This window comes from Bos taurus, chromosome 15, assembly GCF_002263795.3.
Source record: "Bos taurus isolate L1 Dominette 01449 registration number 42190680 breed Hereford chromosome 15, ARS-UCD2.0, whole genome shotgun sequence".
NCBI lineage: Eukaryota > Metazoa > Chordata > Mammalia > Artiodactyla > Bovidae > Bos > Bos taurus.
In genome coordinates this window covers 43,802,624-43,819,726 of record NC_037342.1, presented here as the reverse complement: position 1 = coordinate 43,819,726, position 17,103 = coordinate 43,802,624, and the positions used below count along the sequence as shown (strand labels likewise).

General features: G+C 43.1%; 1 protein-coding gene across 5 annotated transcripts in view; it reads right to left on the bottom strand.

Annotated features, from left to right (window-relative positions):
* The window catches only part of DENND2B (DENN domain containing 2B), a 170,952-nt gene that overhangs the window by 51,145 nt on the left and 102,704 nt on the right, over positions 1–17,103 (bottom strand). For all 5 annotated transcript variants that reach the window (XM_010812501.4, XM_059874891.1, XM_024975425.2 and 2 more), the window contains one exon: positions 12,851–12,955. In XM_010812501.4, coding sequence (XP_010810803.1) covers positions 12,851–12,930 — 80 coding nt within the window. In that variant the 5' untranslated portion in view covers positions 12,931–12,955. The remainder of the gene's footprint in view (positions 1–12,850; positions 12,956–17,103) is intronic.

The following is a 17,103-nucleotide window of genomic DNA, read 5'->3' as shown; positions in this document are numbered from 1 at the left end:
AGAAGAAAGGGGGAGATGCAAAGGAAATTTAACAGAGGAACATAAGCATGTGCACACACACGCAATTGTGTTAAGACCAGTGAGTAGGAGAGAAAGGGCATCAACTAAGGTAGAGAATAAGAAACAAACTTAAAGAGAAAGCAGTGTGTATGTGTGTACACGGACACACATGCACAGACAGAAAGTGAGAGTTAAAAAGTGCAAAATACATGCCCTTCCCTCTGGCGCTGTTTCACAAGAATATGACCCAGCCCTTGGGCTAGTGACCTGGGCCATTCTCCAGTAACACAGCAGGAAGCATTCATGATAAGGGACACAGTATATATTGTCAAGGTCACCCAGGGACTTTTTGGGAGGGAAGGCTGTCTTTAGCCCTTGACGATAAGACTGTTCTCAATTCAGCATGCTCTGGCCACAGAGCTCCTGAAGTATTAGTATCAGGAAGAGGACCAACTTGGGGCCAGTTGGAGAAGGTTCCTGGAGTCCAGGAAATAGCCTCAGAGGCACTGAGACGGGCTGTGGGTACGAGGACGTGGTAAAGAGCCTGTTGATGAAAGTGAAGGAGGAGAGTGGAAAATCTGGCCTAAAGCTCAACATTCACAAAACTAAGATCATGGTATCTGGTCCCATCACTTCATGGCAAATAGATGGGGAAACAGTGGAAACAGTGTCAGACTTTATTTTTCTGGGCTCCAAAATCACTGCAGATGGTGACTTACAGCCATGAAATTAAAAGACACTTACTCCTTGGAAGGAAAGTTATGACCAACCTAGACAGCATATTCAAAAGCAGAGACATTACTTTGCCAACAAAGGTCTGCCTACTCAAGGCTATGGTTTTTCCAGTAGTCATGTATGGATGTGAGAGTTGGACTATAAAGAAAGCTGAACACCGCAGAATTGATGCTTTTGAACTGTGGTGTTGGAGAAGACTCTTGAGAGTCCCTTGGACTGCAAGGAGATCCAACCAGCCCAACTATCAGTCCTGAGTGTTCATTGGAAGGACTGATGTTGAAGTTGAAACTCCAATACTTTGGCCACCTGATGTGAAGAAATGACTCCCCTGATGTTGGGAAAGATTGAAGTTGCAAGGAGAAGGGGACGACAGAGGATGAGATGGTTGGATGGCATCACCGACTCAATGGACATGAGTCTGAGTAACCTCCGGGAGTTGGTAATGAACAGGGAGTCCTGGCGTGCTGCAGTCCATGGGGTTGCAAAGAGTCGGACACGACTGAGCGACTATACTGAACCATGACGTGAGCCTGTCTGCAGGTGAAGGTTACTCAGGGCCCAACTTCCACTATGCCTAGTCTCTACTAAGCAGGTGTCTAACCTGCTCCCAAATGAAACTGCCTTGGAGTTGGTCAACCACCATCCCAGGCCTGCTCAACTAAAGTGGGCCTGTTGGCTCAGCGGGCAATGGCATGCTCCCATCACTATGTGACCACCCAGCTCTGGAGATGGCATGCTCACTGCACTCTCCCAGGACATATTCTGGGGTACCCAGAAGGAGAATAGGGAGGAGGCCTGCCAGAGTCCTTTCTCCAAGTCCAGAAGTTTGTTCCCCAGGCCAGAGCAGGGGCTCAGCTCAGTAACTGACATCCCATTCTGGGACAGAAGTTAGAAAGAGGCTGACACTCACATCTTGACCATCCTGCTCGCAAAGCAGCTTCATCTCAAATGGCTGGAAGACCTCCAGAGGGTCCAGGACAGCCTCATCCTCCAAGTGGGGCTATACCTGGACCACCACGCACAGAGACTCCTATGTCAGCCTTGGTTTGTCGGGGTAAGCAGAACAGTGAAGTGAAGTCGCTCAGTCGTGTCCGACTCTTTGCGACCCCATAGACTGTAGCCCACCAGGCTCCTCCATCCATGGAATTTTCTAGGCCAGAGTACTGGAGTGGGTTGCCACTTCCTTCTTCAGGGGATCTTCCCAACCCAGGGATCAAACTTGGGTCTCCTGCATTGCGGGCAGATGCTTTGCCATATGAGCCACCAGGGAATCCAGTAGCTGAGCACAAACTGAGTCACCTTTCCATCTCCAGGAAGCACATCTATCTGCCTGTTACCGGGCTCATTTCTGCAGGAGTACAAAGAGGAATGGTGAGCTCTTCTCAGGGAGGGAATCAATCCCTAGTCCTCTGTGAAGTAGCAGCACTGAATAGAGAGTATTTACCAGGTATAAGCCATCTCTGAGACAGGTGAAAAATGATGCCTTATGGGAACGTCCTCAATGCCCTAGTCCAGCAAAAATGGAACTGCCATACAAAGCAGAACCAGGCACCATCCAAAGCCAAGAGGGAGGAAAATGCAGTTCCAGGAAAACCTGCTACAGATATTTGTGATGGTTTTAAAACACAGTACCCAAATGACCTGCCTGCTATCAAAATGACCCCTAATCTTGAATTTGGGCTCTGAGATTGCTTGACCAGTAGAATATGGTAGAAATGAATCTGTGCCACTTTTCAGGCCCAGGCCCCAGGAAACCAACAGCTTCTGCTTCCAGTCTCCCAGGCTGTGAGGAAGCCCAGGTCATGTGGAGAGGGTATTCTGACTGACAATCCCAGCTGAGGTCCCAGCAACAAGCAGCATCAACCCCCGAGACATGTGAGATCAGACGATTCCAGGAGACACCAGCCCCTAGCCACTGAGTCGCCCTAAGTCTTGAAATCTTTCCAGCTGAGGTTCCAGACATGAGCAGCAGCAGACATGCATGTAGTCTCTGTCTGTAACCAGCTAATCTACGGAGTCTGTGGGCATAATAAAATGGCTGTTTGACACTATGAAATCTGCGGTGGTTATGTGGCAATAGACAACAGGCACAAATTTTGGTACCGAGAAGTGGCACGCTGTTGAAACAAAAACCTAAAACACTGACTGTGGGACTGAGGCATGGCTACTGGGGGTGGTGGTTAAAATAAAATAAAGCAAATGTTAGAAGCTAGAGATAAGGGGACCCTCATAATATTGAAAAGTTTGGTAATTCTGTCACCTGTGGTAACATGGAAAATAAATGAGATGATCTAGCTAAAGACATTTCCAGGCAGAGTGCTGAAGATGCCATTTGACTCCTTCTAACTGTCATTGCACTCAATATGCCAGCAAATTTGGAAAACTCAGCAGTGGCCACAGGACTGGAAAAGCTCAGTTTTCATTCCAATCCCAAAGAAAGGCAATGCCAAAGAATGCTCAAACTACCGCACAATTGCACTCATCTCACATGATAGTAAAGTAATGCTCAAAATTCTCCAAGCCAAGCTTCAGCAATACGTGAACCGTGAACCTCCAGATGTTCAAGCTGGTTTTAGAAAAGGCAGAGGAACCAGACATCAAATTGCCAACAACCGCTGGATCATGGAAAAAGCAAGAGAGTTCCAGAAAAACATCTACTTCTGCTGTATTGACTATGCCAAAGCCTGTGACTATGTGGATCACAATAAACTGTGGAAAATTCTGAAAGAGATGGGAATACCAGACCACCTGACCTGCCTCTTGAGAAACCTATATGGAGGTCAGGAAGCAACAGTTAGAACTGGACATAGAACAACATACTGGTTCCAAATAGTAAAAGGAGTACATCAAGGCTGTATATTGTCACCCTGCTTATTTAACTTATATGCAGAGTACATCATGAGAAACGCTGGGCTGGAAGAAGCACAAGCTGGAATCAAGACTGCCAAGAGAAATATCAATAACCTCAGATATGCAGATGACACCACCCTTATGGCAGAAAGCAATGAAGAACTAAAGAGCATCTTGATGAAAGTGAAAGAGGAGAGTGAAAAAGTTGGCTTAAAGTTCAACATTCAGAAAACTAAGATCATGGCATCTGGTCCCATCACTTCATGGCAAATAGATGGGGAAACAGTGGAAACAGTGTCAGACTTTATTTTTTGGGGCTCCAAAATCACTGCAGATGGTGATTGCAGCCATGAAATGAAAAGACGCTTACTCCTTGGAAGGAAGGTTATGACCAACCTAGATGGCATATTCAAAAGCAGAGACATTACTTTGCCAACAAAGATCCATCTAGTCAAGGCTATGGTTTTTCCAGTGGTCATGTATGGATGTGAAAGTTGGACTGTGAAGAAACCTGAGCACTGAAGAATTGATGCTTTTGAACTGTGGTGTTGGAGAAGACTCTTGAAAGTCCCTTGGACTGCAAGGAGATCCAACCAGTCCATTCTAAAGGAAATCAGTCCTGGGTGTTCTTTGGAAGGACTGATGCTAAAGCTGAAACTCCAATACTTTGGCCACCTCATGCAAAGAGTTGGCTCATTGGAAAAGACTCTGATGCTGGGAGGGATTGGGGACAGGAGGAGAAGGGGACAACAGAGGATGAGATGGTTGGATGACATCACCGACTCGATGGACGTGAATTTGAGTGAACTCTGGGAGTTGGTGATGGACAGGGAGGCCTGGCGTGCTGCAGTTCGGGGGGTTGCAAAGAGCCGGACACGACTGAGCGACTGAACTGAAATGAACTGAACTGTCACTAGTGAATAAGAAAAGAGATGAGCTAAACAGGAACTGTTCAGTTTTCCAGCAAAATTTAAAGGAAACATTAATGACAAAGGGCTTTCAGAGTTAGAAAATAAAACTTGTTCCAGTCTCTATCTCTCTGAAAGTGACAGTGAAGTCGCTCAGTCATGTCCGACTCTTTGCGACCCCATGGACTGTAGCCTACCAGGCTCCTCCCTCGATGGGATTCTCCAGGCAAGAGTACTGGAGTGGGTTGCCATTTCCTTCTCTAGGCAATAAAAAATTCTCAAATTAGGAAATGGCTTCCAGACTGCGGTGACAGTTATACTCTGTGTGCGTGTCTGTAAACTCATCAAACTGAAAACTTTAAATTGGATAGTTTATAATACTTTAATTATCCCTCAATAAATCTTGAGAAAAAAATCTAGAGTGGGACTGCAAGATCCTTTATCAAGACCTAAAAAATATTTAAAGTGCTGCCTCATTGAATCTTTTTGTTTTTTTCCTGTGGATCATTTTTAACTTCTTTATTGAATTTGTTAAAATACTGTTTTTTGTTTGTTTGTTTTTAATGTTTTGGCTTTTTGGTGGTGAGCCATGTGGGGTCTTAGCTCCCTGATCAGGGACTAAACCCATACTTCCTGTACTGGAAGGTGAAGTTTTAACCACTGGACTGCCCGGGAAATCCTAGCCTCATTGACGCTTACAGACAAAAGGCCTTCTAAGGATCTTAAGGGCGAGCCATGCAGATTCTCTAAATAATAAAGCTTCTAAGACTCTTAAGAAACAATTGTCCCATAGCAATCCCACTGGGAAAAATCCACTTATTCACCTTAGGAGGTACTAAAAGTGCCACTCGGAGGCTCTGAACCAATATGGGGAGGGAAATCCTTCCGAGCGAGTGGTCAGGAAAAGCCCTGCAGGAAGTAACATCTGTATCCAGACTGGCAGAACTGTCAGGTTCATGTAGGAGCGCAGTGAAGGATAAAAGCAGAAACAAACATCAGGGCTTCTAGGAAAGCCTTTCCAACCAGGTCGAGTTTGATGGTGTCACAGATGACAGTGGTTTCTGAGCAGGGAGAGCCCAGTTGTGTTTACAGGGAGATGAATGTGGTGGTAAAATAAAATAATGGAAGGAGCAAGAGAGCTAGGCATGCATTCTTCCCATTAGCTTTGTATCCTTGGGGACTACCTCCTCTTCTCTGGGTTTGTTGCCCAAACTATCAAACAAGTGGTTGAGACCAAATGAGCTCTAAGGTTCCTTTTCTTCTCTTTCTCAGAGTCAGTGGACTAAATGGAAAGGGAATCCAAAGTTAACAAGACCTGCAATGGTCACCCACTTGTTTGATAGTTTGGGCAACAGACACAGAGAAGAGGAGGTACTCCCCAAGGATACAAAACTAATAGGGGCAAGAACGCACACTTCACTCTCCCACTCCTATTGTGGGTGTGTGCGTGCTAAGTTGTTTCAGTCAGATCCGACTCTTTGTGACCCTATGGACCGCAGGTTGCCAGGTTCCTCTGTCCATGGGATTCTCCAGGTAAGAATACTGGAGTGGGTTGCCATGCCCTCCTCCAGGGGATCTTCCTGACCCAGGGATTGAACTCAAGTCTCTTATGCCTCCTGCATTTGTAGGCAGGTTCTTTATCACTAGCAAGACCAGGGAAGCCCTATTCAGTTCAGTTCAGTCACTCAGTTGTGTCCGACTCTTTTCAACCCCATGGACTGCAGCACGCCAGGCCTCCATGTCCATCACCAGCTCCTGAAGCTGACTCAAACTCATGTCCATTGAGTCAGTAATGCCATCCAACCATCTCATCCTCTGTTGTCCCCTTCTCCTCCTGCCTTCAATCTTTCAAAGCATCAGGGTCTTTTCAAATAAGTCAGTTCTTCCCATCAGGTAGCTAAAATGTTGAAGTTTCAGCTTCAGCATCAGTCCTTCCAATGAATATTCAGGACTGATTTCTTTTAGGATGGACTGGTTGGATTTCCTTGCAGTTCAAGGGACTCTCAAAAGTCTTCTCCAATATCACAATTCAAAAGCATCAATTCTTCAGTGCTTAGATTTCTTTATAGTCCAACTCTCATATCCACACATGACTAATGGAAAAACCAAAGCTTTGACTAGACAGACCTTTGTTGGCAAAGTAATGTCTTTGCTTTCTAACATGCTAAGCTGATCATAACTTTTCTTCCAAGGAGCAAGTTTATTTTAATTTCATGGCTGCAGTCACCATCTGCAGTGATTTTGGAGCCCCCCCCAAAATAAAGTCTCTCACTGTTTCCATTGTTTCCCCATCTATTTTTCATGAAGTGATGGGACCAGATGCCATGATCTTCGTTTTCTGAATGTTGAGTTTTAAGCTAACTTTTTCACTCTCCTCTTTCACCTTCATCAAGAGGCTCTTTAGTTCTTCTTCGCTTTCTGCCAGAAGGGTGGTGTCATCTGCATATCTGAGGTTATTGATATTTCTCCTGGCAATCTTGATTCCAGCTTGTGCTTCATCCAGCCCAGCATTTCACATGTACTCCGCATATAAGTTAAATAAGCAGGGTGACAATATACAGCCTTGACATACTACTTTCCTGATTTGGAACCAGTCTGTTGTTCCATGTTCAGTTCTAACTGTTGCTTCTTGACCTGCATATAGATTTCTCAGGAGGCAGGTCAGGTGGTCTGGTATTCCCATCTCTTTTAGAATTTTCCACAGTTTGTTGTGATCCACACAGTCAAAGGCTTTGGCATAGTCAATGAAGCAGAAGTAGATGTTTTTCTGGAACTCTCTTGCTTTTTCAATGATCCAACAGATTTTGGCAGTTTGAGCTCTGGTTTCTCTGCCTTTTCTAAATCCAGCTTAAACATCTGAAGGTTCATGGTTCACACACTGTTGAAGCCTGGCTTGGAGAATTTTGAGCATTACTTTGCCAGCGTGTGAGATGAGTGCAATTGTGTGGTAGTTTGAACATTCTTTAGCATTGCCTTTCTTTGGGATTGGAATGAAAACTGACCTTTTCCAGTCCTGTGGCCACTGCTGAGTTTTCCAAATTTGCTGGCATATTGAGTGCAGCACTTTCACAGCATCATCATTTAGGATTTGAAATAGCTCAACTGGAATTCCATCACCTCCACTAGCTTTGTAGTGATGCTTCCTAAGGCCCACTTGACTTCACACTCCAGGATATCTGGCTCTAGGTGAGTGATCACACCATTGTGGTTATCTGGGTCATAAAGATCTTTTTTGTATAGTTCTTCTGTGTATTCTTACCACTTCTTAAATCTTCTGCTTCTGTCCATACCATTTCTGTCCTTTATTGTACCCATCTTTGCATGAAATGTTCCCTTCGTATCTCTAATTTTCTTAAAGAGATCTCTAGTCTTTCCCATTCTATTGTTTTCCTCTATTTCTTTGCATTGATCACTGAGGAAGGCTTTCTTATCTCTCCTTGCTATTCTTTGGAACTCTGCATTCAAATAGGTATATCTTTCCTTTTCTCCTTTGCCTTTCACTTCTCTTCTTTTCACAGCTATTTGTAAGGCATCCTCAGACAGCCATTTTGCCTTTTTGCATTTCTTTTTCTTGGGAATGGTCTTGATCACTGCTTCTTTAACAGTGTCATGAACCTTCATCCATAGTTCATCAGGCACTCTGTCTATCAGATCTGATCCCTTGAATCTATTTGTCACTTCCACTGTATAATCATAAGGAATTTGATTTAGGTCATACCTGAATGGTCTAGTGGTTTTCCCCACTTTCAATTTAAGTCTGAATTTGGCAATAAGGAATTCATGATCTGAGGCCACAGTCAGCTCCAAGTCTTGTTTTTGCTGACTGTATAGAGCTTCTCCACCTTTGCCTGCAAAGAATATAATCAATCTGATTTCGGTGTTGACCATCTGGTGATGTCCATGTGTAGAGTCTTCTCTTGTGTTGTTGGAAGAGGGTGTTTGCTATGACCAGTGTGTTCTCTTGGCAAAACTCTATTAGCCTTTGCCCTGCTTCATTCTGTATTCCAAGGCCAAATTTGCCTATTACTCCAGGTGTTTGTTGACTTCCTACTTTTGCATTCCAGTCCCCTATAATGAAAGGACATCTTTTTTGGGTATTAGTTCTAGAAGGTCTTGTAGGTCTTTATAGAATCGTTCAACTTCAACTTCTTTAGTGTTACTAATTAGGGCATAAACTTGGATTACTGTGATACTGGATGGCTTGCCTTGGAAACAGAGATCATTCTGTTGTTTTTGAGACTGCATCCAAGTACTGCATTTCAGACTCTTTTGTTGACTATGATGGCTACTCCATTTCTTCTAAGGGATTCTTGCCCAAATAGTAGATATAATTAATGATCATCTGAGTTAAATTGACCCATTCCAGTCCATTTTAGTTCCCTGATTCCTAAAATGTCGATGTTCACTCTTGCCATCTCTTGTTTGACTATTTCCAATTTGCCTTGATTCATGGACCTAACATTCCAGGTTCCTACGCAATATTGCTCTTTACAGCATCAGTTTTCTTTCATCACCAGTCACATCCACAACTGTGTGTTGTTTTGCTTTGGCTCCATCTCTTCATTCTTCCTGGAGTTATTTCTCCACTGGTCTCCAGTAGGATACTGGGCACCTACCAACCTGGGGAGTGGGAAGCCCTATTACTCGGCCATAAAAAGGAATGCATTTGATTCAATTCTAATAAGGTAGATGAACCTAGAGCCTGCTCTACAGAGTGACATTAAGTCAGAAAGAGAAAAACAAATATCGTATATTAACACATATATATGGAATCTATAAAGATGGTCTGGGTGAACTTATTTGCAGGGCAGCAGTGGAGATGCAGACACAGAGAACAGACTTGTGGACACAGAGGGGAAGGAGAGGGTGGGATGAATTGAGAGAGTAGCATTGAAACATACACATCACCACATGTAAAATTAGATAAGCAGTGGCAACTTGCTGTATGACGCAGGGAGCTCAAATCCAGTGCTCTGTGATGACCTAGGGGGTGGAATAGGGTGGGGTGTGGGAGGGAATTTCAAGAAGTTGGGGGACATATGTATACCTATGGCTGATTTATGTTGATATAGGCAGAAATCAACACAATGATGTAAAACAATTAAAAATAAATTAATTAAAAAAAAAACTAAGTTAATAAGACCTATTATGAAAGAACTATAAGAACTCAAATAGCATGTAGCCTATGCTCTATGAGACTGGTCTCACAGCCATCTAGACAACTGGTCAACAGTCTTCTGGATACCGGGTATCGTTCCAGGCTTGGAGGAGACAGAAAGAAGTCAAAGTCCTTGACCCCAAGAAACCTATACTTCTATAGTCACCCAAGTTTCCCACACATACATCCAGAGGCAAGGTTCCTAAAAAACAATACCAATAGCTTGTATTTTTAAGTCACAATGACCTGCACGCTGGAGTTTCACAGTAAAGAAGCTGTTGAGGAAATCAGCAGGCGTGACAAGTCTTCTGAGAATAGCCCCTGCTGCCCGCCAAGTCTTATAGCACAAGTGAAATCTCCTGAGAGCACCAAGTGGCAAAGTTTACCCCATCGAGATGGCTGAACTAGCTCTCAATACAACACCTTTTTGTTTGCAAGTCACTGAGCTGCTTCTAGTCTCACCCAGGTCATCAGTACCAACATCATAAAGCCTGACCTCTAGAACTCAGAGAAGCTTTGAGAATCTCACCTCCCACCCCCAAAAATGGATGCGGCCAAATCTAAGCAAGCTGGAGCTGCCTGTGGGGAGGGAAAGCAGCTAAGAGTGAAGCATCACGCCCCTCTGGCCTCACTAACAAACAGAAAGGGAAGCTTGCTCCAGGAGACCCAAACATAGTAAAGAACAGAACTCTGGTGGTCAAATGAAAGGTTGATTTCCTCCTCCTACATATCTTACCAGATCAAGAATGGGCTATAAAGGAAAAGGAAGATAATAAATTAGCAAAACATCCATAAAAAGCTAATAATGCAATGGAATCTAGGATCCTTAACCCAAACTAGCTCAGTGGTGGCACCAGGTGAGATCTTATTCAAATTAAGGATAGAACCTTGAAAATACATATCTCGGCACTTCCTTAGGGTACCATCTGCCCTTCCCCGCCAGTTTTCCATGCCCCAAAGTACCCCTGCCCCCAAAGTTAGATACAAAGTCTTCTCCGTGTCATCAGCTTCCTTTGCCTCCATGTGGATGATGTGGACAGAGATCCCTAAAGCCGCCAGGGCTCCAAGGCCCAGCTTTCCAAGGCCCCAGCACCCCTGTACTCACCAACCAGTCACACCTGGGAGTCTTTTCTCACTGGCACTCCTGAATGGGCAATGATTAAAGGGCCCCAGGTCCCAGGCAAATGTCTATTAGAAGGTCCGACTAAGAAATCTGGGTGCCAACGTCATCGATCCAAACTGTAAATGCCTTGAAAAAAAGAAAATGGATCCTTCCTTTGTGTCCCTCACTGTCCACCACAGAGCCTGGCACCTAGAAGGAGAGCCCTCGGGGTTGCCTGACAACTTCCTAAATGAACGGGTGACTTACTGCCCTACTCGGCCCAAAGAACAGCCCCAAATGCGGCTGCAGGTGGAGGCAGCCACCAGACGACACCGCCAGACGACTGTGATGTAACAACTACAGCCCAGCAGTAGCCTCTGAGACAAGGCCTGTGACTCCATGCCAAAACCCGAGGAAAGTAGGGAGGGAAGCGGAAATGTGGCAGGAAGGGAGGGAAGTGAAGACTGAGAAGGGAGAAATGCTTTTTTTAGGCACATCAGAGACTCAGATATTTACAAGTACCATCCATCATGTTACAACGGCAAGCATGCTGAGAAGCTAAAGGAAGAGGGATTTCTAAAAATGTGTAAAACATGTAGGGCTGTACTCCAAATAGAAACTAGGGTGCCTGTCAGCAGTTCTGATTCTGCGTTGTGACTTTATGTAAACAATGCATCTCTCATCCCACCCACCCACGAAGCGGAAATTAGAAGAAGAAACAAATACTTAAAGGAGCTGAGGGCTGCTGGGTACGGTAATTTCTAATTCAGGTTCTAAGTATACTATTTCTTTTAACTTAAGAATAAAACAGTAAAATCACAAATAATGCCTATTTCACCCCTACAGTCTCATATAAAAAAGATGGGGACCTTCACTGTCAGTCTCCATCTGCCAACTCACATTCACACTGCAGAGGAAGAAATGCCCCCTGACTGGCCAGAGCCCACCAAGTTGTTCCCAAGAAGCAGATTACGCGGGACAAAAAGTCTAAGACCCAGACCTGTTTCTGCCTCAGCCATCAACATGCCCTGGGAGAGTTCAGTTTTTCTATCCACTTTACCCATGAGGTTGCTGGTCCCTGCCATCCTCAGCCTCACCCTGTTCAGGGAAGCAAGTATGCCAGCAACTGTAGTCCAGGTTAGAGAGAGTGGGTGGGCAGAGGGTGTCCTTACTGCTCTTGTTGCTACAGAGCAGATAGTTAATTTGTCTGTCTAAGCCCCAAACTCTTATGTATTTAACATGTCAGAACCTACCAGTTTTCATTTAGTTGGTACAGTCCATCCAGACCATTTCCACAGGGACCAAACTCTGCACGTATGGTGTACAGAATTCCTCTTGCCTCCTTCAACTCCAGCCACTCCCCAGGGACTACAGCCTGTGCCCCTCTCTACCAACCATACCTGGATTCCAGCTCTGAACGAACCAAACATCTACCACAACCTTTGGGCAGACCTGAGTGTGCGCCACTCCACCAGACTCAGTCTGGCGCTGCACAGTCCTGCCCTCCAGGAGGCCATGAGCCCAATCCCCATCTAAGATGAGCATCCTTCTCATAGCTACCCATTCCAGCAGCTGAGGTTCCAAAGCCAAACCATCCAGCTGAGATTCAGATGAAGGGGCTATGAAACGTATGTGGCTTTAGTAAAAGAGGTTCTTCAAGGAAATCAGCATCTAGCCTAGGCCAAGACCTGAGAAGCCCTGGTGACAGTTGTACCTTTAACTGCCAGCTCTGGAAGCTTCTATCCCATTGCAGAGATGGAGCTAATATTTAATACGTGTTTTTTTTGCTAGGCACTATGCTAAGCACTGACATTATCATCTCATTTAATCCTCAAGGAAACTCTGAGAGACGGGTACTATTATTATGTCACAGATGAGGAAGCAAAATTTTAGAGGGCATAAGAAAATGCCCTGAGATCTCACTGTTTGGTCAGTGGTTGAAGTTTGGCCCGGATGATTCACCTGGATGACTGTCAGAATCATGAGGATAACCACACACACTTGGCAGCAGTCCTATCCAGGACACAGGGCGTTAGGTGTCCTTTGAGTCTACCCTCCACTGAGCTTCACTCCCCCAGGCAATGTTCCCCGACTCACCTGCTCAGAGTCCCTCGAGGGGCCTTAGTGCCTCCAGCTCCGTGGGTGATGCTGGAATTCTTGTTGGCAGTCATGGTCATTTCTGCTCTCTGCAAACACAGAGCCCTGCAAAGAAGACAAGACCAATCAGCCAAGTTTCCATGGGTAGCCCAAAGCACCTCAAACATTCCCAGATGACCTCCAGAACTGCCAGCAGGGTTTCTGTGGTGGAAGTGGAAACCACTTTCCCACATATATTTAATTTCATCTGTTACAGCTTGTGGGCCTCAAGGCTTCCCTGATCTGGGTTGGGGAAAAGTCTGTGAGCTAACAAATAACTTCTCACTTCACAGAAAACGATTTTAAAAATTCCATTCCCATCCAGCTTCTTCTCGTTACTGAAGTTAGAGTTTCCCAACTTTCTGGCAAGCCATATAGCCCTTATGAATTTTTCCATATTTGTATACTTCCTGAACAATTATTTATTCAGTATTTTTCTTGAATCAACTTGAAACTGACGTACTGGTCTTAACTCCATTCTAAACAATTAGCCACTGACAAATATTTGCTGAGTACCCATTTCCTGGACACTGCCATCAGCAAAGAATAAACCCAAGCCTCTGCTCTCAGGGAGCTTACATCCTAGCAGAAGGAAACAGACAATACGCAGGCACATCTCACGTGTGTGACATGTAAGTGTATGCTTGTGTATAATATGTATAGTGGTAAGCGGTGGGAAGGAAAAATGAAGCAAGGTAGAGGAAAAGGAAAGATGTGCCATTTTAAATAGGATGTTCAGGGAAGAAGACCCTAATAAAGTGATACCTAAGTCAACACCATAAAATTATGAGCTATCATATTTTTAACACCCATTAAAATAAAATTAATATGCTTTAAAGTATCTAAGCACTACAAAGTGAAAAATGTTGTATATGTACCATATACAATTAGCTAATATCATATAAAGTTGTTTTATGCTAAAATAATGAAGGAAAAGGTTAAAACTTAAGGGTACATCCAGACTGGAAAAGAAAAAGTAAAATTATCTCATATTGCAGACGATACAATCATGCTTGTAGAAAGTCATAACATTTCCACTAAAACACCGTTAAAATAATATATAATGTCAAGCATGCTTGCAGGATACAAGGTAATACTTAAAGAATCAATTTCTTTCTACACACTAGCAATGAACAATCTAAAAACAAAATCAAGAAAAACAATTCCATTAATAATGGCAGCTTCCCAGGTGGCGCTAGTGATCAAGAACCCACCTACCAATTCAAGGCTTCCCTAGTGGCTCAGAGGTTAAAGCGTCTGCCTGCAATGCTGGAGACCAGGGTTCAATCCCTGGGTTAGGAAGATCCCCTGGAGAAGGAAATGGCTACCCACTCCAGTATTCTTGCCTGGAGAATCCCATGGAGGGAAGAGCCTGGAAGGCTACAGTCCACGGGGTCACAAAGAGTTGGACATGGCTGAGTGACTTCACTTTCACTTTTCACTTTACCAATGCAAGTAGACATAAGAGACATGAGTTAAATCTCTGGGTCAGAAAGATCCCCTGAAGGAGGGCATGGCAACTCATTCCAGTATTCTTGCCTGGAGAATCCCACAGACAGAGAAACCTGGAGGGCTACAGTCCATGGCATCGCAAAGAGTCAGACACAACTGAAGCAACTTAGTATGCTGCACAATAACAGCAGCAAAAGGAATAAAATACTTAGGAAGAGATGTAACAAAAGAAGTGCAAGACTTATACACTGCAAACTGCAAAACATCATTGACAGAAAGTAAAGAAGACATAAACAGAAAGACATCCCATGTTCGCAATCAGAAAACTCAAAGTTGTTAAGATGGCAGTGTTTCCCAAATTGATTTATAGGTTGAATCGAATATCCATCAACTGCAGAAATTGACACTGATCCTAAAATTTTATGGCAGTGCCAGTGACCTAGAGCAGTCAAAAGAATCATGGAAATGAAGAATAAACTTAAAAGACTCGGATTTCCCAATTTCAAAATACCACAAAGCCATAATAATCAAGACAGTGTACACAGATATAAGAATAGAAATAGAAATCAACAGAATAGAATTGAGAAATAAACTCATATATTAATGGTCAGCTGATTTCAACAAGGATGATAATAAGATAATTGAAGAGGGAAAGAAGAGTCTTTTTAACAAACGATGCTCAGACAACTGTGTATTTGTATATAGAGAATAAAGTAGGACACTTGCCCTGATACTATACAAAAAAAAAAAAGTAAAAATGTATCAAGAACTAAATTTAAGAATTAAAATTACAGAAGAAAAGCCTGGAAGAAAACATAGAGGTAAATCTTTGTAACACTGGATTAGGCAATGGTTTCTTAGGTATGACACCAAAAAGCACAAGCAAAAAAAAGAAAAAAGATATAAACTATATTATATTAAATAAAAAATTTCATGCTATAAAAAATATAAGAGTAGAAAGACACCCACAGAATGGGAGAATTATCTGCAAATGATATATATTGGCTAAGCTACTTGTACCTAGAATATATAAAGAACTCTTACAGCTCAATAATAAAAAAGACACATAATCCAATTTAAAAATATGCAAAGGATTTAAACAGACATTTCTCCAAAGATATAAAATTGGCTAATAAGCACATGAAGCAATGCTCAACATCACTAGTCATTAGGGAAATACAAAGTAAAACCACAAAAAGGTACTGGGTTGGCCGAAAAGTTCATTCAGGTTTTTTGTAACATCTTACGGGAAACCCCAAATGAACCTTTTGGTTAACCCAGTATTACTTCACACCACCAGGATGACTACAATAAAAAAGACAGATAAAAACAAGCATTAGTTAGACTGTGAGATGGTGGAGAAATTAGAACCTTCATTCACTGGTGGTGGGAAATGTAAAATTGTGCTGCCACTTTGGAAAGCAGTTGGCAGTTCCTCAGAAAGTGATATATAGTTACCACATGACCCAGCATGACCCACTCCTGGATATACAGCCATGAGAAAGGAAATCATGTCCACACAAATACTTGTACTAATGTTCATAACAGCCAAAAAGTGGAAACGCAAATGTCCATCAATGGATGGCTGCACTGGCAAATGTGGGGCTTCCCTATGGTCCAGGAGTTAAGACTCCAAGCTACCAATGCAGGGGCATGGGTTCCATCCCTGGTGGGGGAAATAAGATCCTACATGCCACATGGAGTGGCCAAAAGATTTTTTTTCATGTGGTATATCCATAAAATGGAATATTATTCAGACATAAAAAGATACATTCTTCATGGATGAACCCTGATGCCAGTTTTATGAAATGTCCAGAATAGACAAGTCTACAGAGATATAAAATTAGTGGTGGCTCAGGATTGGGTTTAGGGTGGCAGAATGGGAAGTGACTCCTATGAATACAGTGTTTCTTTTGGGGTATGAAAAAAAGTTCTGGAATTAGATAGTGGTGATGGTTATATAACTCTACAAATACATAAAAAAACAAATGAATTGTACACTTTACAGGGGTGAATTTTATAGCATGTGAATTATATCTCAATGTAGGTGTTTAAAAAAAACTTAAAAATTTTTAAGTGCCTTGGAGAGTGGATGTGACACAGCAATAATTGATGTACCAAATACATTTTCAATATGAATGTGCACTCTGTTCTGGGCTAACATCACCTTCAGGGAAAAGTTAAAAGTAAATAGAAACAACAGTTCTCACTCTGATCAGCATTCTCATCACATTGACAAAAATGAAGCATCTTTGGATATGAAAGTTAAACATTCAGGCTTCAGCAATACGTGACCCATGAATTTCCAGATGTTCAAGCTGGTTTTAGAAAAGGCAGAGGAACCAGACATCAAATTGCCAACATCCGCTGGATCATGGAAAAAGCAAGAGAGTTCCAGAAAAACATCTATTTCTGCTTTATTGACTATGCCAAAGCCTTTGACTGTGTGGATCACAATAAACTGTGGGAAATTCTCAAAGAGATGGGAATACCAGACCACCTGATCTGCCTCTTGAGAAACCTATATGCAGGTCAGGAAGCAACAGTTAGAACTGGACATGGAACAACAGACTGGTTCCAAATAGGAAAAGGAGTATGTCAAGGCTGTATATTGTCACCCTGCTTACTTAACTTCTATGCAGAGTACATCATGAGAAACGCTGGGCTGGAAGAAGCACAAGCTGGAATCAAGATTGCTGGGAGAAATATCAATAACCTCAGATATGCAGATGACACCACTCTTATGGCAGAAAGTGAAGAGG